At 31.6% G+C, this 26,914-nt stretch overlaps 2 protein-coding genes across 4 annotated transcripts in view; one reads left to right on the top strand and one right to left on the bottom strand.

Annotated features, from left to right (window-relative positions):
• The first annotated feature begins 2,622 nt into the window (after window positions 1–2,622).
• On the top strand, window positions 2,623–9,396 carry LOC139511095 (golgin subfamily A member 6-like protein 25). Its single transcript, XM_071297666.1, has 6 exons — window positions 2,623–2,700; window positions 2,963–3,193; window positions 3,313–3,405; window positions 5,403–5,558; window positions 7,901–8,042; window positions 9,302–9,396. Exons 1-6 carry the CDS (start codon window positions 2,629–2,631, stop codon window positions 9,394–9,396), a joined length of 789 nt encoding a protein of 262 aa, XP_071153767.1. The 5' UTR covers window positions 2,623–2,628.
• Window positions 9,397–13,975: 4,579 nt separating this feature from the next.
• LOC139513560 (DNA ligase 1-like) overlaps window positions 13,976–26,914 on the bottom strand; it is a 31,004-nt gene continuing 18,065 nt past the window's right edge. For 2 of the 3 annotated variants that reach the window (XM_071302187.1, XM_071302188.1), the window contains exons 2-9: window positions 25,223–25,441; window positions 24,947–25,084; window positions 24,036–24,056; window positions 21,598–21,753; window positions 20,636–20,731; window positions 18,288–18,423; window positions 17,553–17,717; window positions 13,976–15,963 (exon numbers count right to left, since the gene is read on the bottom strand). In XM_071302187.1, the coding sequence (XP_071158288.1) occupies window positions 15,860–15,963; window positions 17,553–17,717; window positions 18,288–18,423; window positions 20,636–20,731; window positions 21,598–21,753; window positions 24,036–24,056; window positions 24,947–25,084; window positions 25,223–25,441 (1,035 nt within the window). In that variant the 3' untranslated portion in view covers window positions 13,976–15,859. The remainder of the gene's footprint in view (window positions 15,964–17,552; window positions 17,718–18,287; window positions 18,424–20,635; window positions 20,732–21,597; window positions 21,754–24,035; window positions 24,057–24,946; window positions 25,085–25,222; window positions 25,442–26,914) is intronic. The other variant, XM_071302189.1, reaches the window with a different exon arrangement.

Raw genomic sequence — 26,914 nt, forward strand, 5'->3', positions numbered from 1 at the left:
AAAAATACTTGTGTCATTCAGGGCCTGCACGAAACATTAGATAGTTATGATGGTTTTAAGTAACTTGTCGTCAGTTAAACACAAAGGTTTATTTTAAAGTTAAATAAATAATTAGAAATAGTTAGAAATTCATATTAAATGTATATGCATAGCGGAAGTCTTCCTTTTTCATTTACAAATATATGTATGACTAAATTCATGAACTAGTATAAAGATAACTACACACAGCTAAAATTACAACATTAAATGCCTTTCATTTATTAAGAGGATTTTGTATTGAAAGAAGGGCGTTTCAAATTTAGTGTATACATTTCAGTATCAACCATACAAAACATTAAACATTTTCTATAGAAAAACATACCCTATTTAGACAAACTTTTTACTGGTGTCTCGATTTACGAACGACATCTTTTCGCAGATTTCGATGTTAAGATGTCAGTTTAGTCTTATTTATTTGAAATTTGACCAATCGGTTTTATATTTCTGGTTGTGGCACGTGTGGACTCGCATGGCGGCTGATACATGCATGACAGTTGACACCTTCGGTTTTGCACCTTTTAGAGTTCATTCGATTCCATCAGGTTTTGTTGGTTACATTGATTTGTTTCCTGTTACATTTCTTTTACTTTAATTTATCTATCTTGGAACTTGTCAAGGCTGATATTCTTCATCAAATGGTTTGAATTTGTATATCTAAACAAAGTTAATACAATGGTTAAGAATTCGAAATTTTAATTATTCAAAGGTTGCATATTTTAAAAACAATTTGTTTCTTTCAGGAAATTACGCACTTTGTTAAGATCTAAGTAATAAATGTATTCCTTGATGGGTTTATACTGGTTTTATAGGTAGCTAAATATTTCACGTGTCTGACAGTCGTAGACAATTTCATTATATGGACAACATTGTATGAGCAAAACTAACAGACATAATAGGTAAAATGCCAATAATTGGGGTACAGCAGTCAATAGTGTGCTATAATATGTATCACTATAAAAACAAACAAATAAGACAAAAATGCCATATTGACACTTAATAGCTAAAGCAAATAAGCAAAAATGAGAAACAAGAATACAAAGTAGTAACCTCTAAACAATAACACAATGGCGGGATGAATTAATTCCGACCCATGCCAAAAGTATATTATCAAAAAGTGGTCTAAACAGTAAAAAGAATACTTAAAAAGTAATTAGATGATAAATAGAGTCAGTATCTAGAATCTATACTTCAAGACTGGCATGTTTTATTTGTGAAGTTGGTACGGAATATTTATCAACAAGGTCTTTTTATCTTCCGATGTAATTTTTTTCTAAAAAAGACGAGACGTTTATTTGTATAACCCTGGTTCATCAACTTTCTGCTATGACACTGGTGACGTTTCATAAAGTCTGAGCAGAAGCTGCAAGCTTTTAAATAAGGCTACATGAAATATGAATAGACAAATTGACATGTGTACGTACACCAAATCCGTTGAGTAAATGCAGATTGATACTTTCGTCTGGGAGAACATGATTTATATAGTTTTGGCTTTGAACTAGCATTAAGTAAATGCGAGTTTTCTTAAATCCGTACTGTTTGTCTTTTGTCATACTGTTTGTGTTTCATGCCAATCTGATGAGTTTAACAATTTCTACTGAGTTTGACAGCTTGTTTTATTGTTTATTCTTAAGTTTTCCATGTTGTGTCATGTATACTATTGTTTGTCTGTTTGTCTTTTTCATTTTTAGCCATGGCGTCGTCAGTTTATTTTCGATTCATGAGTTTGACTGTCCCTCTGGTATCTTTTGTCCCTCTTTTATGCTGTTCTGTAAAATAAAAATAAGAAAATTTGAAATAATTGCCAATCCACACAAGAAAACATAACATAGAGGTTAACTATTGTAGGTCCACATTTGGCTTTAAACAATGAGTAAAACCCACCTAACATTGTAAGCTATAAAGCTCGACTATGAACAAAAAGTATGGTCTTAAGGAAACGAAGAGGTCCATCGGAAGGGGACGATGAATGGCTGAACAGTGTTAAGAGAGAGCAATATCTGTTGCGCGTTAAAGACACTCTTGTATATTTCGAAAAAGAGCAGTATAATGCCACTACAAGGCAGCACTCGAACCCGCAAAGTGGAAAGAGATTAATTTAAGTTGCAAAACTTTTTTTCCAATCCACTATAAAATAAATATGTTCAAACTTAACTAAACAAAACACGTAACACTAATGAATTAATTGCTTCTACTGAATTTGTATATATATATATTAGTAATCAGATACTATACATTCGGATAGTGTTTGAAAGCAATGATCTACCTAACTATGTCGTAAGACAGATAACTCAATTTAATTTAATTTTGAAAACCGAATTAGTTTACAATTTTTAAATACGTCGTTAAAAGCGAATTTGGTGTTAAATTACTAAAACAATACATGTTCAGATCAATGATATATATCAGTGAATCTTTTAAAATGAAATCAACAACATGAAAACTGATATGTTCAATGGCTGTCCGAAACTAAGGTTTTATATTTTGATAAATATGCTGAAATAATAATCAAAAATATTTATAATTAAAATAAAGTATATGATATCGTTATATAAACCTGTAATTGTTTTAAAAACATTTCCCAACATAGCTATGTGCTATCTTGTCATTGTTCCAAATGAATGGTTACTTGACAATATTACTTTAAAGTCAACAATGGCAGATGTAAGTATATGAAGAACATGTAATAATTAGAAATTATAGGCATCTATACATATTGATCAGCCGTAACTGCTGAATATTTACGTACGAATTCTATGTAGAACTAACATGAAAACAATATGTAAAAAAAAGCGTTTTTCACTTTAACGATATTTCGGTTTTATGTTATCATTATCTTATCGTTTTGTTTTCACTTACGAATACATCTTGTCTACTTATCTACAACTTGTACAAGTTTCAAAATCAGTGTAAATTTTAATTGTAGGATTATGAATCCGATTTCGATACAGCATCCACATCAAGGACATCGCCTACCAAATCAATAACTTTACCATACGGAAGTTCTCATCATTGTTTTACTCGATCATATGGATTCTACTCAGCTAGGACACCTTCTTCAGCTGCTAGTGAAAATCCTGGGAAGAAGTATCTTAAATCATCATTTCCAGATCTAATAGAGACATTGAAAAGCCATACGAAACCAAAACAAAAAAGGGTATGTGACATTTACTGGCTCATTTAAATGCATATAAACATGGTAATTTGATATTAAGATTGGAACAAAATAACAAAATGCAACTTACTTCAAGATAGAGTTTTTTTTATACTTTTTAGGAAATATCCACGCCAGATTCTCATGAAGAAAATAACGATAAAAAAGATGAGAAGAGACTGACATTTGGCGAGGAAATACGTCGAAGAAATGAGGTATCTTAAGATTTTGGCTTAAAATGTATTCTTAGAACAGAAAAAATGAAGAAGTCAAAGAATAAAGGAAAAATATTTAAGTATCAACCGAGTTCGGAAGAAGCTCAACCTAAACCGCATGTTACTCCTTTTTTGTTGTTTATTCTAATAATGCTGATATCAACAAAATTTTACTCCTTGTAAGCTTATTTTAAATTAAAGCTATGATGCCTACTTGCAATAAAGAATCTCTCAAAGTCAAATTTGAAAAAAAATCCCTCAGCGATTCATTAATTATGTCTATTATACTGCATAAAATACACGAATAGAGCTCAAATATGTTTATGACAGTTATCATATTTCAGTGTTTGCCGTATAAACGTTAAGGTTGCCTGTTCGTTAGATGAGATTTGCACCACTTAGAGTAAATACAGAACAAACTGATCAAATTGTTTCTTCAGTTATCCTTTTGATACCATATTTTGATTGACTATTGTAATGAGAATTGTGAATATTTTAATTCGTAACAAACGATGTCGGTTTACATTTAATAATCCTTACAGAAAAACAAACATGAATTTCATTGGGGTTTTTTACATACTCAAGACATTGGCCATAAATGTCAATTCAGAACTACTTTGACGACATATGTGATAATTTCAATGTTTTCCTTTGCAAACTTTTAATATCTGTGTAGCAACCTTCCAGAAGAATCTGCATATGAAGTATGTTTCTCCCAGTTTATACAATATACCAGGTTTTTTATGTTTGGTTTCCTAATAAAGAGTAACTGCCTTCAAGCATCCAAGGACATCAAGGGTCCCAAATGATAAAGTAAAAGTCATCCGTTTAACATTTTTTAGGACGCTATCATGATTTGGTTGATTTTAATGGAATATCTGTGTCATAGGTGACAACTGGTATGTTCCAAATATCGTTACCATTATTTAGTCTTCGTAGCCCTTATGACATTTACCTTTTTTATAACTCCCAATGAGTAACAATTCAGTTGCCGTATCTTTAGCAGGAACAGGTGGTTACCCTTAGGGTACAACTGATTTCGTTCATGGTTTTGGTTCTGATCGTGTTGCGTTATTATTATTTTATTTTATTTGAAAATGTTTTGTTATTGTTATTTGTCTTTTTTTTTGTCATGATGTTGTACGTTTTTATTGGTATTATGATTTCGTTTGTCCCCTTTGTTGCTAATATATTTTTCTTTTTGAATTAGATGACATGTAAGAAACTTTACGAAAACATGAATAATAAGCATGTTTTATAAGAAGTATAAATGAAGTCTTGTATTGCAGGACAACTGATCCTTTTTTTTTTTTTACTATTTACTGATTTTAATAGTAGCAATCTATCTTTGGCTTAGACTTAAATGTTCTAGTTGCATCTAGGCATACATATATATATATATATATATATATATATATATATATATATATAAACATCCGACATTCCCAAATAGATGTGTGCCATTTAGGAATTTATTATTGAGCGATAAGTCCATTTAGCTTTTTATGAATCCTGATACCTAGGAAATCATCGGATTAAATATAAGTAATATCTTGTCTGATAGAAATGTGTATGCATTGATGAAATGGGCATTAGAAGTTCATATATAAACACATATGTGCCGGTATTCAAGACTGATCATGATTAGATTAGTAATGATGTTAGCTTTGGTTATAACTCCTGTAAGCAATTAAGTTATTACTCTTGCATAGCCATTAGGTTTTCTTAAGCTTGGGTTGACAATAAAACCACAAAAGAGCCCTGTCTTTGTTTTCTCTGACATTTGATTAAAAACGTTTAACAAAATTACCAAACTTCATTGTAAAGATCGAAAAGGGTGAGTTTTATTTGTTTTAGCAAACTCTGAAATGTCCAAAATGGATCGCAAAAATGTTGTAAAATTCTGTCATACCACGACAACTCTTTCTACGTATTTCTTTAATATATCTTTTTCAATGCTTTAGGCGAACTGTTATATTTTGTTTCCTCATATTTAGAGTCAATGGCTGAGAATAGAAGATGTTGTCAAGGACACAATGGAGAGATACGATGACTATTGTAAAAAGCTGACCATCAAAAATGAAGTTCAACAAAAGGAAATTCAGGAAAAAAACCAAAAACAGATAAAGATACTTGAAAAAATGGAAGAAAAGGTAAAACATTCCCGTTGAAGAAATATAATACAATATGGGTGTGCACAAAAGGTAACATAAACTGCATAAAATAAGTTTATATCAAAGAACTTATGACAGCAATATTAAATTACATACACACTTAGCAGAATGGTTAGATATCATGTTACAAACACCATGACAGGCATATTTACTGGTAATTTCAATTTTATTTATTTGTATTACATGTTCACACGAAATATGTTTGTACCTCCCTCGCAATGTACTTTATTATGAGATAAAAAATATGAAATACAATTATAAATAGGGATTAAATGCATATTTAATAATTTCAAGTAAACGTTATCAAAAATAATTATTTAACCTCGTAAAAGGGTGTTTAGGTCACGCAAGTACATATGTGATTCGTGTGTGTGTTTGTGTGTGTTAAAAAGTAAAATCACAAAAAAACTGAACTTAGAGGAAAATAAATCCGGAAAATCCATAATCACATGGCAAAATCAAATAACAAAACGCTTCTAAAACGAATGGACAAGAACTGTCATATTCCTGACTTGGTATAGGCATTTTCAAAGGAGTAGGTCCGGTAAGGACCGATTTTGGCCTCAAATTTCAGGTTCATCTAACGAAAGATTTTGGACACTTTTTAAACACTTAAGTGTCTATTTCAATTGATTTGATTAATTTTTGGGAAAGATTTTAACTGATTGAGTCATTAAAAACGTTCCGATTCAAGCTTAAATATGAAAAATCTATCAAATATGCCAAATAACGTCACTTTTCAGTTGGTTTTTGTCAAAAATGAAAGTGGCCGCATCCGTGTTCATCCTCAACCTTTATATATGTTATGTATTATCGTCAAATACAACTTACATTTCAATATTATGAATGAACACGAATGCGGCCACTTTCATTTTAGACGGACACCGTCTAAAATTTAACTAAAATGCACAAATTGTGCAGATTTCAGTAATTTAGCATGACTTAATGATGCCAGAACCCGATATATGTACATTGTATTGTCAAAAACAGGCTATATTTATGTAGCAGAAGCATTCTACTTTCCAATAAATAACCAAAAGATTACAATTTCACAATTTTGTAAAACTGCTATATTTTGGGGCCAAAAAGGGGTCTTACTGAACCTACTCCTTTAGAAAATGGTGGATTAAACCTGGTGTTATACTTCTAACCCTCTCACTTTGATGACAGTCTCATCAAATTCCGTAATATTTACATTGATGCGTTAACTAAACAGATACAATAAATAAAATAGTCAAAATATCAGTTATCTTATTAGTTTTATAGGTTGATCTGGTAGTTAGATGTTTATCGTAGGTGTGAAGAGGAGTTGAACGCTGAGTTATTCTATCAGCAGAAAAATACCGTGGAATAAATATTAATATTGCTAGTTGGAATACATCAATGTTGAAGCTACACCATCAAATCAGAAACGATTTTTTTCCCCCTTTTGATCTTCATCAATAGAAAACTGTCTAAACCATCAATAGATTCCGAAACATACGAAGACATCCCAAAGAGGGGGATATATTATCAGTATGAAAATTTTAAACATATCAATTTCAAAACCTTTTTTTTTTTCATCTTTTTCGGTGATATAACAAACGATACTCAAAGAATAGATATCATGGACAATTTTTATGCTTGTTTGCCTTGTAAATTATATTACCATAAAAATCTTGATAATCATGACAGACCACGAAACAAACAAAAAATGTATAAAATTACCGATGGATAGTTGACTCATTGGCACTCACACCACATCTTTTAAATTTCCAAATACACGTTTTACGAATCAGCTTGAGCATATAAAAGATATTATGTCTTCATTCGAACAATTGTTGAGTCATGACATGGAAAACACAGATATGTATTTGACTGCCGTTTTTGGATAATTCTAATGAATTACAATTCAATAGCCAAATATCGTGTATATCAAACTCGCGTTTTGTGTTAATATACACACATAAATATAATCAAAGAACAATAAAACAAAATCACGGAAATAAACTCATCATAGATACCAGGATTAAAATGTTGTATTTGCGTTAGATGCACGTTACGTCTACAAAAATACTCAACATTGATGCTCGAATTCAAACAAATATTTAGAAGGCCAAATAAAATATATAAAATTTTGTCAATGATCAGTATATGCAAATGATTTTCAAAAAATGTTGTGTCAAAACATAATACTTTATAGTTTTGCAGACCAAATCTGCAAGCTTCTTCCCGTAGACCGACAAATTACCATCTTGGATAAATATGCAACACATGAATGTTCAATATCGTACGTCAACCTATCAATTATACCTTTTTTTCTATTTAATTTCATTTTTCAGAAAAAATCGGATAATATGAAACAATCATCATATGCAAGAATATGGAATCACCACGCTAAAATGAGAGAACTAGCTGAAAAGTTATACGAAGAGAAAGTAGAGAGGGAGCAGATAAGACATGCTAGATATAGGAAAAAGGCAGGTTAAAACTTCAATGTAAACTGCATGCATATTTTACACTAACCTGTGGTCAAATTTATTCTTTTAACGTTACGCTGACGACAAGCAAGAGGCGAAAGATACCAAAGGAACATTCAAACTAAAATACGAAATATAGACAAATATAAAAGCAGCAGCACACAAAAGACAACACAGAAGGCTGGGCAGCAAGAACACCATCAAAAACTTAATTTTGATGATACCAGGTGCTCTGGAAAAGTATCGTTTTCCCTTCTAATTAAAGATGCATTATTGATTGCATTGTCGCACAACTGAAAATTTCATGTGAAGCTTACAAAATAAGAAATTATTGATATTTTCATGATTTCTTTGTCACGTTGGTTTGTTGTATCATTGTAAATGACGTTTTCTCCATCGTTTTATTTATATTGATATATATGTACAAACAAATGTTTCATATTGTAGTTTCTTTTTTTAAAGATTTCTAAATACACATATTTTCTACCCTAGATTTTTTGTCAAAACCTTTTGGATTTTTGATTTCCAATGCTCTTCAACGTCTTACTTTATTAAGCCTTTTGACCTGGTTATCTAGAGCGTCATCGATATATCCATTAATTGTTGGATGTGTACTGATTGATAATTAAACCTTTAGATGCATGATTGTTTTTGGTATTAGTTGTTATTGAGCTTTGAAGTAGCTGTTAGTAACTGCGAGTACGCTCAGATCTTTACTGTGTGTCTCTTGTTGTGGGGATGTATTAGTTCCCATCCACGTCCACTATGTGTTTTTGTAATATATTTTTATATGTGTATCCATTTCATGAATTAAGCCCTTTGCAACTTATCTTTATATTTTGTTCTCATGTATTGTATTGTTACATCACTATTTTGAACAAAGATAAGGCTGTAAGTGTTCTCGTTTGAATTGTTTTACATTTGGCATGTCAAGACATATATATATAGCTGACTATGCGTTATGTCTTTGCTCATAGTTGAAAGCCGTACAGTTTTCTCATTTGTTAATTACTGTGTCATTTGGTCTCTTGTGGAGACCTGTATCATTGGCAATTATACAAGATCTCCTTTTTCATATTAACCTTAGTATATTTCGGGATAGAAATGCTAGTGGACGAATATGACATAACTATAACGGGGTAATATCAAATTATCAAAAGAAAAGTTTTTATCCAGGATCTATATCGGTTTTTCCATATACATACTTTTGTGATTGCCATTGGTTATTAAATATATTTGATAGTTATTATATTCTAATTTCAGAGAGAGAATTCCTGGGACCAACATTTCTAACAGATGGACTGATAGACATAATCTTAATCAAAATATCATCAATGTCATGTTTGACTAGCAAATAATATCCTATCTATCACTTTTTCTCTACATTCTCTATATTAAAAAATACTTATAGTTTAGTTGAGACAGGTTTAACTAAAACATAGATTTATTTCACCGAGGGTATCACCAGCCCATTAATCAGCACTGATGCGTTCACTTGAGTTATCATTGATATGTTCATCACAATAAATTAACTGTTAATAAAACTTTGAAATTTTGAAATAGTAATGCTTTTCTACCTCAGGAATAGATTACCTTAGCTGTATTTGGTAAAGCTTTTGGGAATTTTTGGTCCTCAATGCTCTTCAACTTCGTACTTTATTTGGCCTTTTAAACATTTTATTTTCGAGCGTCACTGGTGAATCTTTTGTAGACGAAACGCGCGTCTGGCGTAAGTGTAAAATTTTAGTCCTGGTATCTATGATGACTTTATTTATAGATAATTAATTACTTTAAATACAAAGACACATTTCCTAAATTAAATGTATTTTCTGAGATACTAGTAGGTGTTTTAAAATATATGCTTACAATTTCAAGCTTTCATTATAATTCTCAGTAAAAACGTTTGATTAATACATCGATACTAAAAATATTTCTACCGCAGGTACTGAATTTGAACTTATTAATCTAAAAAAGAAGATGTGGTATGATTGAAATTAGAAAGTATCCATCACAACCAAAAGACAAGAATGTAACCACATCTCATTCTTTTCTTATATTAATCGTACGTTCTTATAGGTTTGGATGACAACGTTACTTTTTTTAATGATTGTATTCAATATGATCTACTGATTCTTTCTATAAGTAAAACACATGATTATGTAAATAATTCCAGTGGTAGAACTGCTTATACATCTACACATTTCCTTTAATTTTTCAACATTGACATCAAATTTAATACGATTTGTGTCAAACTACAATCAACCAATTAGGTTTTGCTAACTTGATTGATTGGGATGAAAGTTTGGTGATATGTACTGCCATTTGATAGGGACAGAAAGATACCTACAGACCCCTCCAAGAGAGACGTACAGAGACCATTGACTTCTCCAAATAATTGGTCTCGGATTGAACAGTCCCCTTTGGACTGAAATATGCTGCATATTCATACGTACTTTCAAGCCACACTGACACCCCAAACTATCCCCACCAACAAATGTCTGTCTGTCTATCGGACACGAAAATATAGCAACACGACGGGTGACATAGGTGGAGCAGGATTCGGAGCACCTGGTATCATCCCCGGTTTGTGTTGTGGTTTGTTCTGATCAATCTTTTGTTTATCAATTGGTTCATTCCTTTTTTGACATTGCGTCGTCAGATTATTTTCGACTTATATGAGTTTGAATGTAACTGTGGTATCTCTCGTTTCTTCTTTGTTTTAGGCATATAGGCATATCAATAACACTTTTCATAAATCATAACTATTTGATGCGACTGTCATACAATTTAGAGGTTTAGCTGGCTTTAAAACCAGGTTTATTCCACTATTTTCTACATAAGAAAATGTCAGTACCAAGTCGGGAATATGAAAGCTGTTATCCATTCGTTTGACGTGTTCGAGCTTTTGATTTTTCATTTGATTAGGGACTTTTCTTTTGGAATATTCCTCGGAGTTTAGTATTTTTGTGATTTTATTTTTTCTTGGTATATAGTCAATATAATGAAAATACCATATTTACGCACTCGAAACTGAAAATCTATTTTAGAAATGAAATTAAAAAATACCTCTGTTGCTTAACAATCAACCAGAAGTAATTTAAAGAGTAAGGATCAAGAATAATATATCTTATATTTTCCCCTGTTCTATTATTCAATTTCTGATACAAAAGTTTATTTCTACTTTCGACTTTCACACTCAAACGAACACACAATTGTGAGAATGCTAGTATTTAACATGGTTTGGTTTATAAAGTTTTTTTGAAAACAAATTCTGACTGGTCAGTTCATCCAGCTATCTTATAGATATGTGTATAGGAGTTTGTAAGCCATAGACAAGATCAAATGAAAAACAAAAATGCATCAAGACAGATATACATGGTATAATCAAACTTTACTGTTAACAAGATAGCGGATTCTAACCATTCATCAATTTAAACTGAATACGAAGCATTCGTACAATGAATATTGCTTGTATAATGATGATCGGAAATAATGTTAACAATATATTCCAGTAGAATTCTTCAAAGAATTCTACGTAAAATTAGTAAATAGACCTTTTATGTTTCATTTCGAAAATACAATCGACTACAAATGCATTCGCATCCGAAACATTTCTCTCAAAGAGTTTCCAACATGACAGTAAATAACATTAAATTATCACAAATATCATTATCATTTAAACTGAGGATAAAACCAGAAAATAAATGGTCGAACTGCTCTGGGATTGTATGCTCTTTATCTTTGTATTTGATTCGGTCTTGCAACTGTTTTAAAGCAAGATGATGTGATGTGCCGTATAGTCGACGCGCGTCTATTGTAATAAATTGTGAAGTTTGGCTTATTTGTTTACTCACCTAATTTTGTCAATATAATGGAACTATAAACAACTGTCATACAAGTGGAAGATATAGCTTTAAACCAGATTTACCCAATCAAGTGGAAGATATAGCTTTAAACCAGATTTACCCAATCAAGTGGAAGATATAGCTTTAAACCAGATTTACCCAATCAAGTGGAAGATATAGCTTTAAACCAGATTTACCCAATCAAGTGGAAGATATAGCTTTAAACCAGATTTACCCAATCAAGTGGAAGATATAGCTTTAAACCAGATTTACCCAATCAAGTGGAAGATATAGCTTTAAACCAGATTTACCCAATCAAGTGGAAGATATAGCTTTAAACCAGATTTACCCAATCAAGTGGAAGATATAGCTTTAAACCAGATTTACCCAATCAAGTGGAAGATATAGCTTTAAACCAGATTTACCCAATCAAGTGGAAGATATAGCTTTAAACCAGATTTACCCAATCAAGTGGAAGATATAGCTTTAAACCAGATTTACCCAATCAAGTGGAAGATATAGCTTTAAACCAGATTTACCCAATCAAGTGGAAGATATAGCTTTAAACCAGATTTACCCAATCAAGTGGAAGATATAGCTTTAAACTAGATTTACCCAATCAAGTGGAAGATATAGCTTTAAACCAGATTTACCCAATCATTTTCGCCTGAAAATGCCTGTACCAAGACAAGAATATGTCAGTAGTTCTTCATTATTTCCGATGATCTAAGTAGTCAGATGCTTGAGTTTCTCATGTTTATGTACTTCTTTTTTAATTAATCTCGGAGTTCGGTATTTATTTTTTATAAACCTGATATCTCCGAGTGTTTACAGTCACTAGGTTGATGCCTCTGCAAGTGAACGTTTCGTACCTGAGGTACTACCAATTAGTTAGCACTTCTGTGTTATCTTTAATATTTTCTAGACGTACGTTTCGTTAGCTTAATGCTTAACGAAGTTTAAACTATTCGAATCAGTAAAGTCTTATGCTATCCCAAAGCAATAATACTGTGAAAAGTAATTAGCACATGCTTTGAATTGTTTTGATTTTCAATGCTGGTCACTTTTGTATTTTATTTTACATTTCAACAGTTAGTGCCATTGGTGATTTTTAATTGGATGCTTTACGCGATGTCTGTCATACCAAACAATAAACCTGGTATCTCTGATGAGGTTTTAATACTACTTATATGATGCAGAAGGGACTACTGCAAAGTAGCCAGTGCATCTATGTTGATGGATAATATCATTGAATGTTTGATAAATTAACTGTTGAAATAAATATTGAAATATTCAAAACACCCAGGCGTTTTTACCTACATGCATCAATGTCCTAAGGCGCTTTTTAAACAATTTTTGGAACGGGTTTTCAATGCTCTTTAACGTGGTACTTGAACTGTGATTTTTTTATTCGATCGTCACTGATTTAGTTTCATAGACGAAAAACAAAAATAGCTTACCAAATTTAGTCGGGTATCTCTGATGAGCTTTTAAACCATTGGGTTAATGCGACTGCTGGTGAACGTTTCGTTTCTTATATTAATTCATTAACCAGTAGCCAACAATTTTGTATTGACATGAGCTATGATTTATGATTGATTCGTTCCTTTTTCGTGAATTACCTGTTTATAAGACTTAATTTGCATTAATCAAAAAAGGTTTATCTCCCCCAGAGATATATAGCATTAATCGTATTTGGCACATACTTTTTTATCGTTTTGGTTTTCAATCGTTTTACTATTTCGTATTGAATAAGGCACGAAACTGTTGAGATCATTGATTAGTCGTTTGTAGACGAAACATGTGTCAACCGTCCCGAATCTTTAGCCTGGTATCAATGTTGAGTTTTTATAGCGACTGGGTCGGTGGCACAAATTTATTTCATTTTAGATTAACTGCTAATAAAATATTGAATCATTCGAAACATAAACGTTTTTCCACATCCACATTTAGATGGCCTTTGTCTTATTAGGAGCAATATGGTTTCTTTGATTTTTTTTTATTTGGCGTGGCAAATGTTTGATTCGTGTCTTTTGTGGATGTAACGGTGTGTAAAATTATAAACCTTGTATATCTTGTGAAATTATACCTGTTTTGTAAGCGTCGTTCAAACATTTTTTATTCAAATGCAATATGTTTTAATACAATATTTATATAATAATTTGAATAACATAAAAGCAAATAAAGTGATTGAAAAATTACAAAATACTGCATGACATGCACATGAAAAATACACTTGATATCAGTTTTATCTTTATATGTTTTAATCAGTTTCATTTTCACATGTTTTACATTCTGTTCTGTTTGGATTTAGATTTCGATCTATCAATTCTAATTTCCTGTACACTCAATAAATTCTAGAAACAAATTTGTATAAAATTGTCCATGTTTAAATGAAAACATTTTCTTAACCCTAAAACATTACAGTTTAGATATTAAAATAGCACGTACATGCATGATGATATATAATATGAAAAAAATAGTTTAAAAACAAAACTGACACATTGTTTAATATTTTACAATAACATAGAGGATTTTTTTTGTTTTCATATTTTTTAGAGATTTTTGAATACTAAGTAAGTTTGTCTCACTGAAATAAAAATTTACTGGAAAGCATTCTTCAGATTTTGTAAGAATTACAAACATTTAGCAATGTATTGTTATTTGCAATGAAATAGTCATTCCAGTTAATTCAATTGTTTTAAGTTGTCGTATTTTACTGTAGCTTTGTGTTAGATATTTCATTTTCTCCGATCTATATTTCCTCATTACCTCTCGATAAGCAAACACAATTAAACATTCAACCATGAATATACACTAATAAAGTGTGTGTTCCCTGAGTTTCATATAATAACATTAATATATATACCAAAATACTATAACTTTACCGGCAGACTGAAACATACAAAGTCACTTTTAAATAACGATGAAATTTAAGGTTAGTAATGAGGATATGTGTTAGTGTATTGGCCTTGGTCAGTCAAATTTCAAAAATTCAAAGAAAAAAACGTAATCCTTTTAAAATAATTGTTGGGTTGATGTTTAGACGAGTTGTATATATATATATATAATCTTTATTTTACCTAGCTTCTAGCCCTTCACAATTTTGTTTAATTTTGAAATATCACTGGCCATGGTAAGCGATCTGTAAAGTCTTGGTAATGTATGTCTTTCAACAGAAAGGAAAATAAGTTGAATTCATATGTAGGGGTACTTCAATATTAAGCCAGTCGAATCGCAAAACTTTATTTTCTGGTTATTTGAAATTACGTGTGTCACGTCATACTGAAACCCCAAAATGCAAAAATTATTGAATTGACAAGCTTTTTTTTTTTTATAAATGAGGATAACGAAATATCGAAACATCAATTGAAACCTCACCTGAAAAAAAATACTTCGTGATTAATTCAAATTGGAAAATATTCAAACTTAAATGAATGGTATGAAAATATTTGATGATGAAAACAAATAACATAAAGAATCTGTTTTAGTTAAATATATTCTTTGTTAATCTTCAATAAATTTGTGGAAAAGAACTTTTCCTTCTTATATCCGGATCTTTACCTTGACTTGATTACGAAGTACAATTCTTACACCATGATGTCATTACATGTGAATGGATATCCTACATGTATCATACTTTATCCTTAAATAAAATAGAATTCCTGCAAGACCCCATCGAAATTCTTGAAAGCTTTTAATGTTTCATAAACCGTTATAGCATGGTGTAACATAGACATTTACCGAGCTAGAGCCGTCATCGGTATCTGATTTAATAGCAAATATCATGAAAGAATGACTGCATTATTTATATAGTCATTCATGTGATCAATAAGTCTCTACATAGATAAGAATAAAAGGGAAATTATTGCAGGTTGTGAATAATGTAATGATGAAAACTTCAGTAATATACATGGGTAAACTATATACATAAAACATGTTCATGCACAATTGGTGATTAAGTGAAAGGCGGTAGTCACACTTCAGATGGCGTTGTAAGTTCCGAATGTTTTTCTGATGGTCCAGGACTAGGGTCAAATGCACTTTTACTTTTGTCAGATCCTTTTGTACCAGGATTCTCTGTAAGAAGAAAGAAGTCTTTAAATATAATTTATGCTATTACTTTAATAATGAATATATGAGTTATCAAACTCTTTAGGAAATTCATGTTTTTAGTTGCGGTCGTTTTTCTTCTTTAACTATATTTTATTATTAAAAAAAGAACTGAATTAAATTAGATATCAGGCTAAATCCTGTATATATCCTCTCCAAGATTGTTGTCTTATTGGCGTATACTGCACTTTTCCTTTTATTCATGATTATAAATTTACACATATGATACTGATTGTAGTGGTCACCACATGTGTACTTGAAAAACCTTTGACAGGGACAAAAGATTTTAGAAGCAAGTACGTAAAACCAAAAACAGTCAAAATCGTTTACGGTCAACTGTTGTCTGAGGGAGTTTGAATGCATTGTTTAAATTGCAAACTGTAAAAGTACAGAGCATGTATCATTAAAATCAAAATTAAAACAGTACAACAAAGCACGAGCAACGGCGCCAATACAGTTTAAGAAATTTCAATATTTGTTTCCGATTTGGTATTTAGTTTTATTTGTATTCACTAAAATCATATGGACATGACATAACAATATAAAATTGAGAAAGGAAATGGGGATTGTGTCAAAGCGACAACAACCCGACCATAGAGCCGACAACACAACAGCCAAAGGCCACCAATAAGTCTTCAATGTAGCGAAAAACTCCCGCACCCGTAGGTGTCCTTCAGCTGGCCCCTTAAAAAATATGTATAATAGTACAGTGATAATGGACGTCATACTCAACTCCGAATTATACACAAGAAACTAAAATTAAAAATCATACAAGACTAACAAAGGCCAGAGGCTCCTGGCTTGGGACAGGCGCAAAATTGCGGCGTGGTTAAACATGTTTATGAGATCTCAACCCTCCCCCTATTCCTCTAGCCAATGTCGAAAAGTAAACGCATAACAATAAGCACATTAAAATTCAGTTCAAGAGTCCGAGTCCGATGAATGTTTGTATAACTGTGGGGATTTTGATATAACACTTTATTTATATACAACTATCATCTGATTTCCTTTTCGAATGAATATTATAACCACAAAATAGAAATGGTATAAGATTGAACAAAATAAAACATTTTTCATAATTTGTAGAAAGAGATTGAGTTTTTAAATGAAATTAGTTAGATATGTTGGTTAGGTGTAAAATTGTAAGTGAAGGTAAGAGGATGTCAAACAATTCATTGCTAGTTTTAACAGTATGTAATTAGTACATATTACATTTGTTAGGTTTGTAGAATTCTTTGACTTACTCTTGCCCTATCGTATCTACTGAACTCCATTTCAAATGTGCATTATAAAGGGTTAATGTTTTCGCAAATATTTATGTAGACTTTTCAAATACACTGAAATTTGTATAATTTTGGTACATTATTAGGAGTTGCATTAACTAAATGTCTATAAGACGTGAAGTGCGCTCGTTAATAATGTTAAGGAGAAACTAATATGATGGTTGTAATTATATTTGTTACAAATTTCAGTGCAATCCTATTATAATATGTTATAATAATGCACATATTAAAATGAAGCACAAGTAGACACTCTATTGTCAATCATTCGACTACCCTCCGAAGATTTTGCTTTCCTCTGTCTCGACTTCCGTGAAGGGATTGTGGGTAACGGATTGGAATCCTGACTGCCATATATTTTCTTCAGCTTTCTTTTCTTTGCTTTATCATCTAGGGATTGTAATGTTGTCTTTTTACCGATCCAATGTCGACTATCTGGTACTGTAAAAGAGAATAAAAGCTTTAATATAAGGATATGATTATGAATAACTAAATATTATATATTCACATTAAGTTGAGATTCACATATCGACGTGCTTCCACTCACAAAAAAAATCTATTTGTCTTCTTATATAGTTAAAAATAAAATTGAGAACAGAAATGAGGAATGTGTCAAAGAGACAACAACCCGGCCATATAACAGACAACAACCCGACCATATAACAGACAACAGCAGAAGGTCGCCAAAAGGTCTTCAATGCAGCGATAAATTGCCGCACCCGGGGGCGTCCTTAAGCTGGCCCCTAAATAAATATATACTAGTTCAGTGATAATGAACGCCATACTAAACTCCAAATTATACACAAGAAACTAAAGTTAAAAGTCATACAAGACTAACAAAGGTCGGAGGCTCCTGACTTGGGACAGGTGCAAAAATGCGGCGGAGTTAAACATGTTTATGAGATCTCAACCCTCCCCCTATACCTCTAGCCAATGTAGAACGGTAAACGCATAACAATACGCACATGTAAACAAGACTGTTTGTAAAATAAAACAACAAAAAGTAGTTACCTTCTGTTAAAGGGTCACGTTTAAATATGTCTGTATTATCAATACTTTTTTTGCCGAAATCTCTCCAAAATTTGTCCACATCTAATGGCGTTTTTAATATACCCTTTTTCTGAAGATCATCTGATAATCGAACCATCTATGTAATATAACAGAATACGAATTAAGTTTAATACATATGTTACTATACGAAATACATGAATATATTTTGTTACTCGATGTTACAAATGGTTTACTATCAGAATTGTGTTGTTTTTTTTTAGTTTAAACACCTTTTTAGCCAAAAGTTGATCTCAATTTGAAGGTGAAAACTTTCGTTTCTCAATGAAACAATACTCATCAAAAGCAAATCGATGAACAAAAACAAAATGAGCAGCATTTGTTGTATTCCGAGACAGTCGCATATTTAAGATAATCAGAACTATACGCAATCAATTTAAAATCTAATATTCAACACACTTGTAATATTGAATTGATCTTGGACGACTCCTGTAATGCAGTATATATTTTACAAATGATGCTACAATTATTTTACAGTCATTTCTTGTGTTCTAGCAAATGATGCAGTAGTTACGAAATGCAAATCAAAAATGACAAGTAAAACTAGAGGCCCTAAAGAGCCTATGTCGCTCACCTTGGTATATGTGAATATTAAACAAAAGAAACAGATGAATTCATGACAAAAATTGTGTTTTGGTGATGGTGATGTGTTTGTATATCTTACTTTACTGAACATTCTTGCTGCTTACAATTATCTCTATCTATAATGAACTTGGCCCAATGAAAATTGTTAAAAATTGACTATAAAGAACATTAACTCCTTAGGGGGTCAATTGACCATTTCAGTTATGTTGACTTATTTGTAAATCTTACTTTGCTGAACATTATTACTTTTTACAGGTTATCTCTATCTATAATAGTATTCAAGATAATAACCAAAAACAGCAAACTTTCCTTAAAATTACCAATTTAGGGGCAGCAACCCTACAATGGGTTGTCCGATTCATCTGAAAATGTAAGACCAGATAGATCGTGACCTAATAAACAATTTTACCCCCCTGTCAGATTTGCTCTAAATGCTTTGGTTTTTGAGTTATAAGCCAAAAACTGCATTTTACCCCTATGTTCTATTTTTAGCTGTGGCGGCCATCTTGGTTAAATGGCCGGGTCATCGGACACATTTTTCAAACTAAATACCCCAATGATGATTGTGGACAATTTTGTATTAATTTGGCCAAGTAGTTTCAGAGGAGAAGATTTTTGTAAAAGATTACTAAGATTTAAGAAAAATGGTTAAAATTGACTATAAAGAGCAATAACTCCTAAAGGGGTCAACTGACCATTTCGATCATGTTGACTAATTTGTAAATCTTACTTAGCTGAACATTATTGCTGTTTACAGTTTATCTCTATCTATAATAATATTCAAGATAATAACCAAAAACAGTAAAATTTCCATAAAATTATCAATTTAGGGGCAGCAACCCAACAACGGGTTGTCCGATTCATCTGAAAATTTCAGGGCAGATAGATCTTGACCTGATAAACAATTTGACACCTGTTAGATTGGCTCTAAATGCTTTGGTTTCAGAGATATGAGCCAAAATCTACATTTTACCCCTATGTTCTATTTTTATCCATGGCGGCCATCTAGGTTGGTTGGCCGGGTCACCGAACACATTTTTTAAACTAGATACCCTAATGATGATTGTGGTGAAGTTTGGTTAAATTTGGCCAAGTAGTTTCAGAGGAGAAGATTTTTGTAATAGTAAACGACGCCGGACGACGGACGACGGACGCCGGACGACGGACGACGGACGCCGGACGCCAAGTGATGAGAAAAGCTCACTTGGCCCTTTGGGCCAGGTGAGCTAAAAAAGATAAACGACCAAACGACGCATATCATACATTCTCAAAATTCTCAAAATTCTACATATAAAGACCAGATTCACGAACTCTACCAGAAAATCGACTTTTAATATCTAGTAATATGTCTCGTGCATGCATAATACTCTATGAATTTTGCCGAGTTGCTTAACATCATGGTCAATTGTCATGCTGGATACAAACAATGTTTATTCTGATTCGTCAAAGGAAACGGAAATATTTTAACTGTTTTGAAAAAAAGTATAAACAAAAAAACCGAACTCTAAGGTAAAGTCAAAGAGAAAACAGTTCATAAAGACTGACAAAATCAAACTTAGACTACATCAACCAAAGGAACACTGTAACTGGGCATATTTAGGTGAATAATAAACACAATAAATTGATCGTTCTGTCTTTCTTCTGTTTTTTGTTTTGAATTCAGATTCAAGTGAAACATTATAGTACATGTGATAATATTTTCCTACCTTAGATAGATTGGACTTGGGCAGGTTTCTAACGTATTCGCGATCGTGAACAAATTGTTCTTTTGGTCTTTTCACAATTTTATGTTTCTTCTTTCCCTGAAAAAAAAACAGAAAAAGAACTGACAACTTACAAATCAATTTCGAAACTTATATAACTTTAAAAAAAAATCATTTATTTTGTGGTCGTGATAGACTGATTGACTGCAATAGTTTTCAATGTCATATGATATTGTGAGTATTCTATAATAGTATATAGTACGGCCCCTCTCTCGAAACAAAGTAATAAGAAAAGAAAAAACAAACATAATTGAAAAATACAATTATCTCATTTATACCCTGCAGTGATAATAAATAGAAAAGAAACTATAAAGAAAGTTGGGTTTATCATTTTGTCTCTTTGCCTTTTTCATGGTGATTTCCAATGTTTTGCGACTGATATTTGCATCGTGATATTTGTAAACAATTAAGATTCATAAACTTAAAGTTTTGTAATATATAATCATATACCTCTGATATTCCAAGAAATGTTGGGAGCACTTCTAATAGGTGAAAAGAAGTCCTTTTGGTGGTTAATGTTTAATTTGTTCATTTTTTTAGAGCCTCATGAAATTAAGAGCGTTACATATTGTGTTTTGTAATTTTAAGAACTGAATTTTAACCCACAATTGCACATGTGCAAATCTTAAGATGCTCTCAGCATGTTTTAGGTATTTCATTTAAATAACAACATGTACCACACAGAGCATTCTGGCATTTTCTTGGAAGCATACTGATGAAAGTCTGTTCAATTCATGACGGTTTTAAGTGATTATATTTCTATTGTTATTTTCGTCATTCAAATGATATATGCTTTTTGTTCATTCACTTATTTTTTTGTCACTTTTTGTATCTCATCAAACGGAGCAAGCATGCGTTCAGAAAGTTACTTGTAAGTTCTATTTAAAACTAAACATATTTCAAACCTCTTCCTCTAACTGTTTTAGTCTTTCTTCAAACTCTTCATCGCGCTTTCTTTGTTGATCTCTCTGTTTTTCTACTTTTGTATTCAGTTCTTTTATGTACTTATCGTATTTGTCCATTTGTTCTCTCGCTACTGCTTCTATTCGTATTGTCCGATTCTATATAAAAGTTAATGTAGTAAAATAAATCAAAACTTATCGCTTTATATACCGCAATCCTATCACGGTGGTCAGTTCATAAAATACAATTAGTATACTATAATTAATAAATTACTAAAGATTAACGATTCGTAAATGTTGTAATTTGAACAGCGTGTAGGATGAGTGCGTCGCTCATTTCGCGTTAAAGAAACAATGCAATAACTCTTTGTGATATCCGTATGGGACCTGTTAATCGGCAGGATTCCTCACCCTATTATCAAGTGGCAGTCAATATCTCCGATCCTTTATCCCGGGTTTCCTTACTTTGTAGAACATGCTTATTCTATTGATTGAGGATGTGTTGTCGTCCTGAATATGCATGATGTATGAGCCAGTGTACGGTAAGCAAGCAACATTGAATTAGTAAATCCTTTATAACACAAGCGTTATGTAAGAAATAAAACTTTACATATATATCTACTTATCAGATGTAACTCATATCTAACTACAATCATTGAGTAGATTGGTGATAGCATAAAATTGGTGTATATAAAAAAAAACAGAACTGTAACCATACGTAAACTTTACGAAGCCTCGACTTGAATGTTATAACACAAAAATTATATTTAAAATATAAGCACATATATCAATGTAATCAACATAAACAAATAACAAAACAATTGTGTTAACGGTTCTCATTTTTTCCACAAACAAACAAATGATCTTAAATTATGGTAAAATACAAATATTAGGAGATGTGGTATGATATCACATGAGACAACTATCCACCAATTTAAAGTTCAAATACAGTGAATATATGCACGTTTTGTTATGGGGTATTTATACATTCCTCAAAACAGAAAAGACAATCAATCGATACCTGTATTTTGACATTGCACAAGGTCGGGATTTTCTCAAACTGTTAATAAAATCTTTCACTAGTGGTTATTGGCCTTGCACCAGCTGTCTGTAACGCGAGTACTCTCAGATCTGTACTCAGTAGTGTCTTTCATGTTGTAGAGATGCAAAAATACTCCCATGTCCTATCTGTGTTTGTGTTACCTGTTTGTATCCGTTGTATCGATCTAATGAGTAAAGCTCTTTTCTTCAACAGATTTTTATAGTTTGTTCATATCTTGTACAGTTACTCCAATGTGCCAGATAAGGGGAGGAATGGTTGCCTGCTAACATGTTTAATCTCGCCACATTTCATTATTTGCAAGTAATTCAGTGATTTTTGTTTGTTGCTAAATATCATATTCGTATTACTTTCGTGTTTTTTTTACATACTATCAGGCCGTTGATTTTCTCGTTTGAATTGTTTAACATTTTTCATTTCGGTGCCTTATATAGCTGGCTATGCTGTATGTTCATTGTTAAAAGCCATACGGTGACATATAGTTGTTAATGTATATGTCATTCATTGACAACTACTTCTAGTATCATACCACATTTGATGTTTGTACTGTTGAGATTTGAGAGTACTTAAAGTTTTTGACTGCTAGTTCAAAGTGGATATAACTATTGATATGCAGCCGTACGGCTTTCAACAATGAAAAACCCCATACCGTATAGTCGGCGATAAAAGGCCCCGACACACAAAAAAAGATATGAAACAAAACACATGAAAAAAACAACTGCATAATCTATAACAAAACAAATACGAAAAACAAATATGATGCACATAAATCAACAAAATACAGGCTCCCGACTTGAAACAAACACATACAGAATGTGGCGGAGTTAAACATGTTTGAAGGTTCCAGTCCTGCTCTAATGTTGGAAACTGGTGGAACACTTCAACAAACTATAAAAATCAGGTGAAGAGGGATTTACCTATCAGATCGATACAAAGTAGAAAACCTTTCACAAAACATAGACAAGACGTGGCAGGAAATTTATAAATCACACTAACCGAAACAACGACAAGACCTGAGAGTTCAAAGCTAATAACAATTAAAAGAAAAATGTCATGTATCTAAGACTAAAATATCAATCAGTACACACCAAACATTCAATGATTAAGTGTGCAGACGTCATTAAAAGTCAGAGAAAAACATGACCTTGTTCTTAGCTAAAATATGGATATCGTAAGATTGTAAAATCGTGATTGTGCATATATATATGTATGACGATAATATTTAGTACGGTTTTAATAAAAAAAAAATCAATATCTATACCAATTAAAACAACGTGCAAGCAAAAGAGTATCGCTAAAAAATCAACATCACATGAACCAAATGATATGTTGTAATTTGAAAGGCCAACACCTTGTATCAAAAGACTAACGAAAAACTTACAGGCTTTGATAATCTAACTGGCTAAAGTAAAAATAGAAATTCGTTTAATTGAAGCTACAATTTTCAACATTACAGCAATAACTACTCTATAATAACCCCTTTGGTTAGTTCTCTATTGCCAGTGCATATTATACTAAAAAAACGTTTAAACTATTCAGATTTCAATCAGTCCTACCGAGGTACAGAATGGCTGGAATTCAAGTCTTGGAAAGAACATTTAGTATTTTTCATGTCAATTTTTACTAGACAGCATTAAGCATACCGATACTTTACATCATGTTTCGGTGACGTATAGGTTGACCAGTTTATTTAGATGAGTTCAGATATTGTTACACGAATGTATCAGTTGGTCATATTTTACTTCATAAAATTGGCGAACATAAACCTAGTAGTCAGAATTTATGTGTTGACAATGCATTAACATTGATAAGACTTGTAAATTAATTTTTGGCAAAACTTTTTTTTCGATTCTACCCAAAGAATATTTTATCGTAGCTAGATTTGGCCAAACTATTTTGGATTTTTTGGTTTCTCAGTGCTTTCCAACTTCGAACTTTATTTGATCTTTTTAAAGGCAAATTCACTGACGAGTCTTAAGTAGACGAAACGAACGTCTTAATCCTGGTATCTACGATATGAGGCTATCTACATCAACATGAAATCATTTAACGGCATGTTCCCTTGATATTAGCGCCACAACACATTAAAACTGTCCACTGTGTGGTGTTTGTTCTTATTTCTATGTTTTGTGATTTGGTTAAAGTAAAAATACCCCGAAGTAATCTTTGTTCAAATTGTACATCCATCCAATGTGAATAGTGTTCATTGTCATTGCGTATCTTTTTATTTAGAGGAGCGAACGAGATATAAACGGACTTGGGTAAAATTCAATCATATGATTTATAGATTACCTCAGTTTTGAATCGTGTATCCAAATGCTCTCCCCACTCTTTCGATTTTGCAAAACGCTTTGGTTTTCCTTTTTCTTTCTTTCGTTGAGGTCCTCTATCAGTAAATGGTGGCTTTTGACGATCACCTTGATAAACTTTCTGTAAAAAATAATGAACATGACAAAAGTAATTATCATAATAGTCAAGAAACAACACAAATGTTTACGAAAAAATGGAATTAAAAATGTATTCATATTATTCTAATTGATATAATTATTAGAAGTGAACTATTCTTACCCCTTCCTGTATAGGTTCGTACAAACTTAGAATACTGGGGAAGCTGGATGTGGTTCTAAGTTTGATACTGGCTCTACTTAGTCTGGACAAAGATGAAAATCTATCTGTTCCATGACTGTAGTTTGAGTTGACAGAAAAGGATCCTGATACTGTGCTGGCTACTGTTAAACGACCGTCACCCTCTGTACTTCCGAAGCTATTGTGGCTGTTGTGGAGTGGCTGAAATAATTCATAGGTAATCAGAAATCATTTGCATTTGAATTATATGACGCAGATTAATACAAAAATGCAATGAAAACTAAAATCACAAAAATACTGACTTACTAGGAAAATTCAAAAAAGAAAGTTTCTAATCAAATGACAATATCAAAAGCCCAAACACATCAACAAATGGATAACAACTGTCATATTCCTGACTTAGTGAGTACTAATACAACTCGTTTTCTCGAATGATTTACTTGAATATAAAACTCATTTAATAAGTTTAAAGGAGCACTAGCTGTCAAACACATATTCACCGACTTGACTCAAATACTTATATTTGATTTATAACCATGTAAAACATTTATCCAAATCATAAAAAGTCTCATTAAATAATTTACAGGGCATGGGCTATATAATATGTAGCTTCATTTCGTGTAAATTTTAATCTTCATGCCATCTAATCAAGTATCGAGTTGACCTCCGAAGACCTCCGATGTTCATATACAGGATATAAACATAAATATATATATAGGAATAGAAAGCGAAAGCGAACTCTTGTAATTGGATTTGTTTAGTTCTGTTGAATTTCATATTATGATTAAAAATATATGTTATTCTTCGTTTTACCTGTATAATAATGCTTTTTGTGATTAATCTTTTGTTTTACTTTCAATGTTTAGATTCTATTCCTTTAAATAACTGAACACGCGCAATTCATTTTTTATCCATATCTAGCTAATGGTATAAATTAAAGTCACATAAATGCGGATTAAATGAGGTCGAATTATTCATTTGCAAGTAAAAAATTCATCATCAATATTTCTAAGCTTAATTTGACAAACTTAAACAATACTGACTGCTAAAAGCGAATTATAACTTCACTATTTCACTTTCATAAATGATTTAACAGACTTCAGATTTTTTATTTATCTCGTAGCTAGCTAGTGTCCCTTTTATTTACGATTCTGTATATTCAATATTTCTTCATTTTATATAAAAGTCAAATTATTAGTACATGGTAATCTGATAATGTTACATATTCTCTGCAAACAATCTAATACTTTAGAATGTTCTTATACTACAAACTGTATTTTTCTTCCCACCTTATTCTAACTAAATCTAATTTTTAATGTCGTCGTCGTCGTCGATTATTTTGACCGTGTTGGTGGACACAAATGTCTGACGTGGTTCGTGATGTCGATTGTCGAATTACGATTATTATGTAGGCGATTTCTTCTAACTTTTAAAAACTATTTAAGGAATGACTGTAATATTTGTTCTGTCTATGAAGGAAAAACATAAAAAAAGGTGGTACACACTGAATAACGCGCGTATCGAGTTATTTAACAGTGTGCACCACATTTTTTATGTTATTTCAAATAGACTGACAAATATTACAGTTATTTCTTATAATTTAATTCTAAATTCAATTTCAACTGGCGTAAATCATGAAAAAACGTTGATGAGGTCATGGTTACATGACAAAAT

This window comes from Mytilus edulis, chromosome 2 (genome assembly GCF_963676685.1).
Source record: "Mytilus edulis chromosome 2, xbMytEdul2.2, whole genome shotgun sequence".
Taxonomy (NCBI): Eukaryota; Metazoa; Mollusca; class Bivalvia; order Mytilida; family Mytilidae; genus Mytilus; species Mytilus edulis.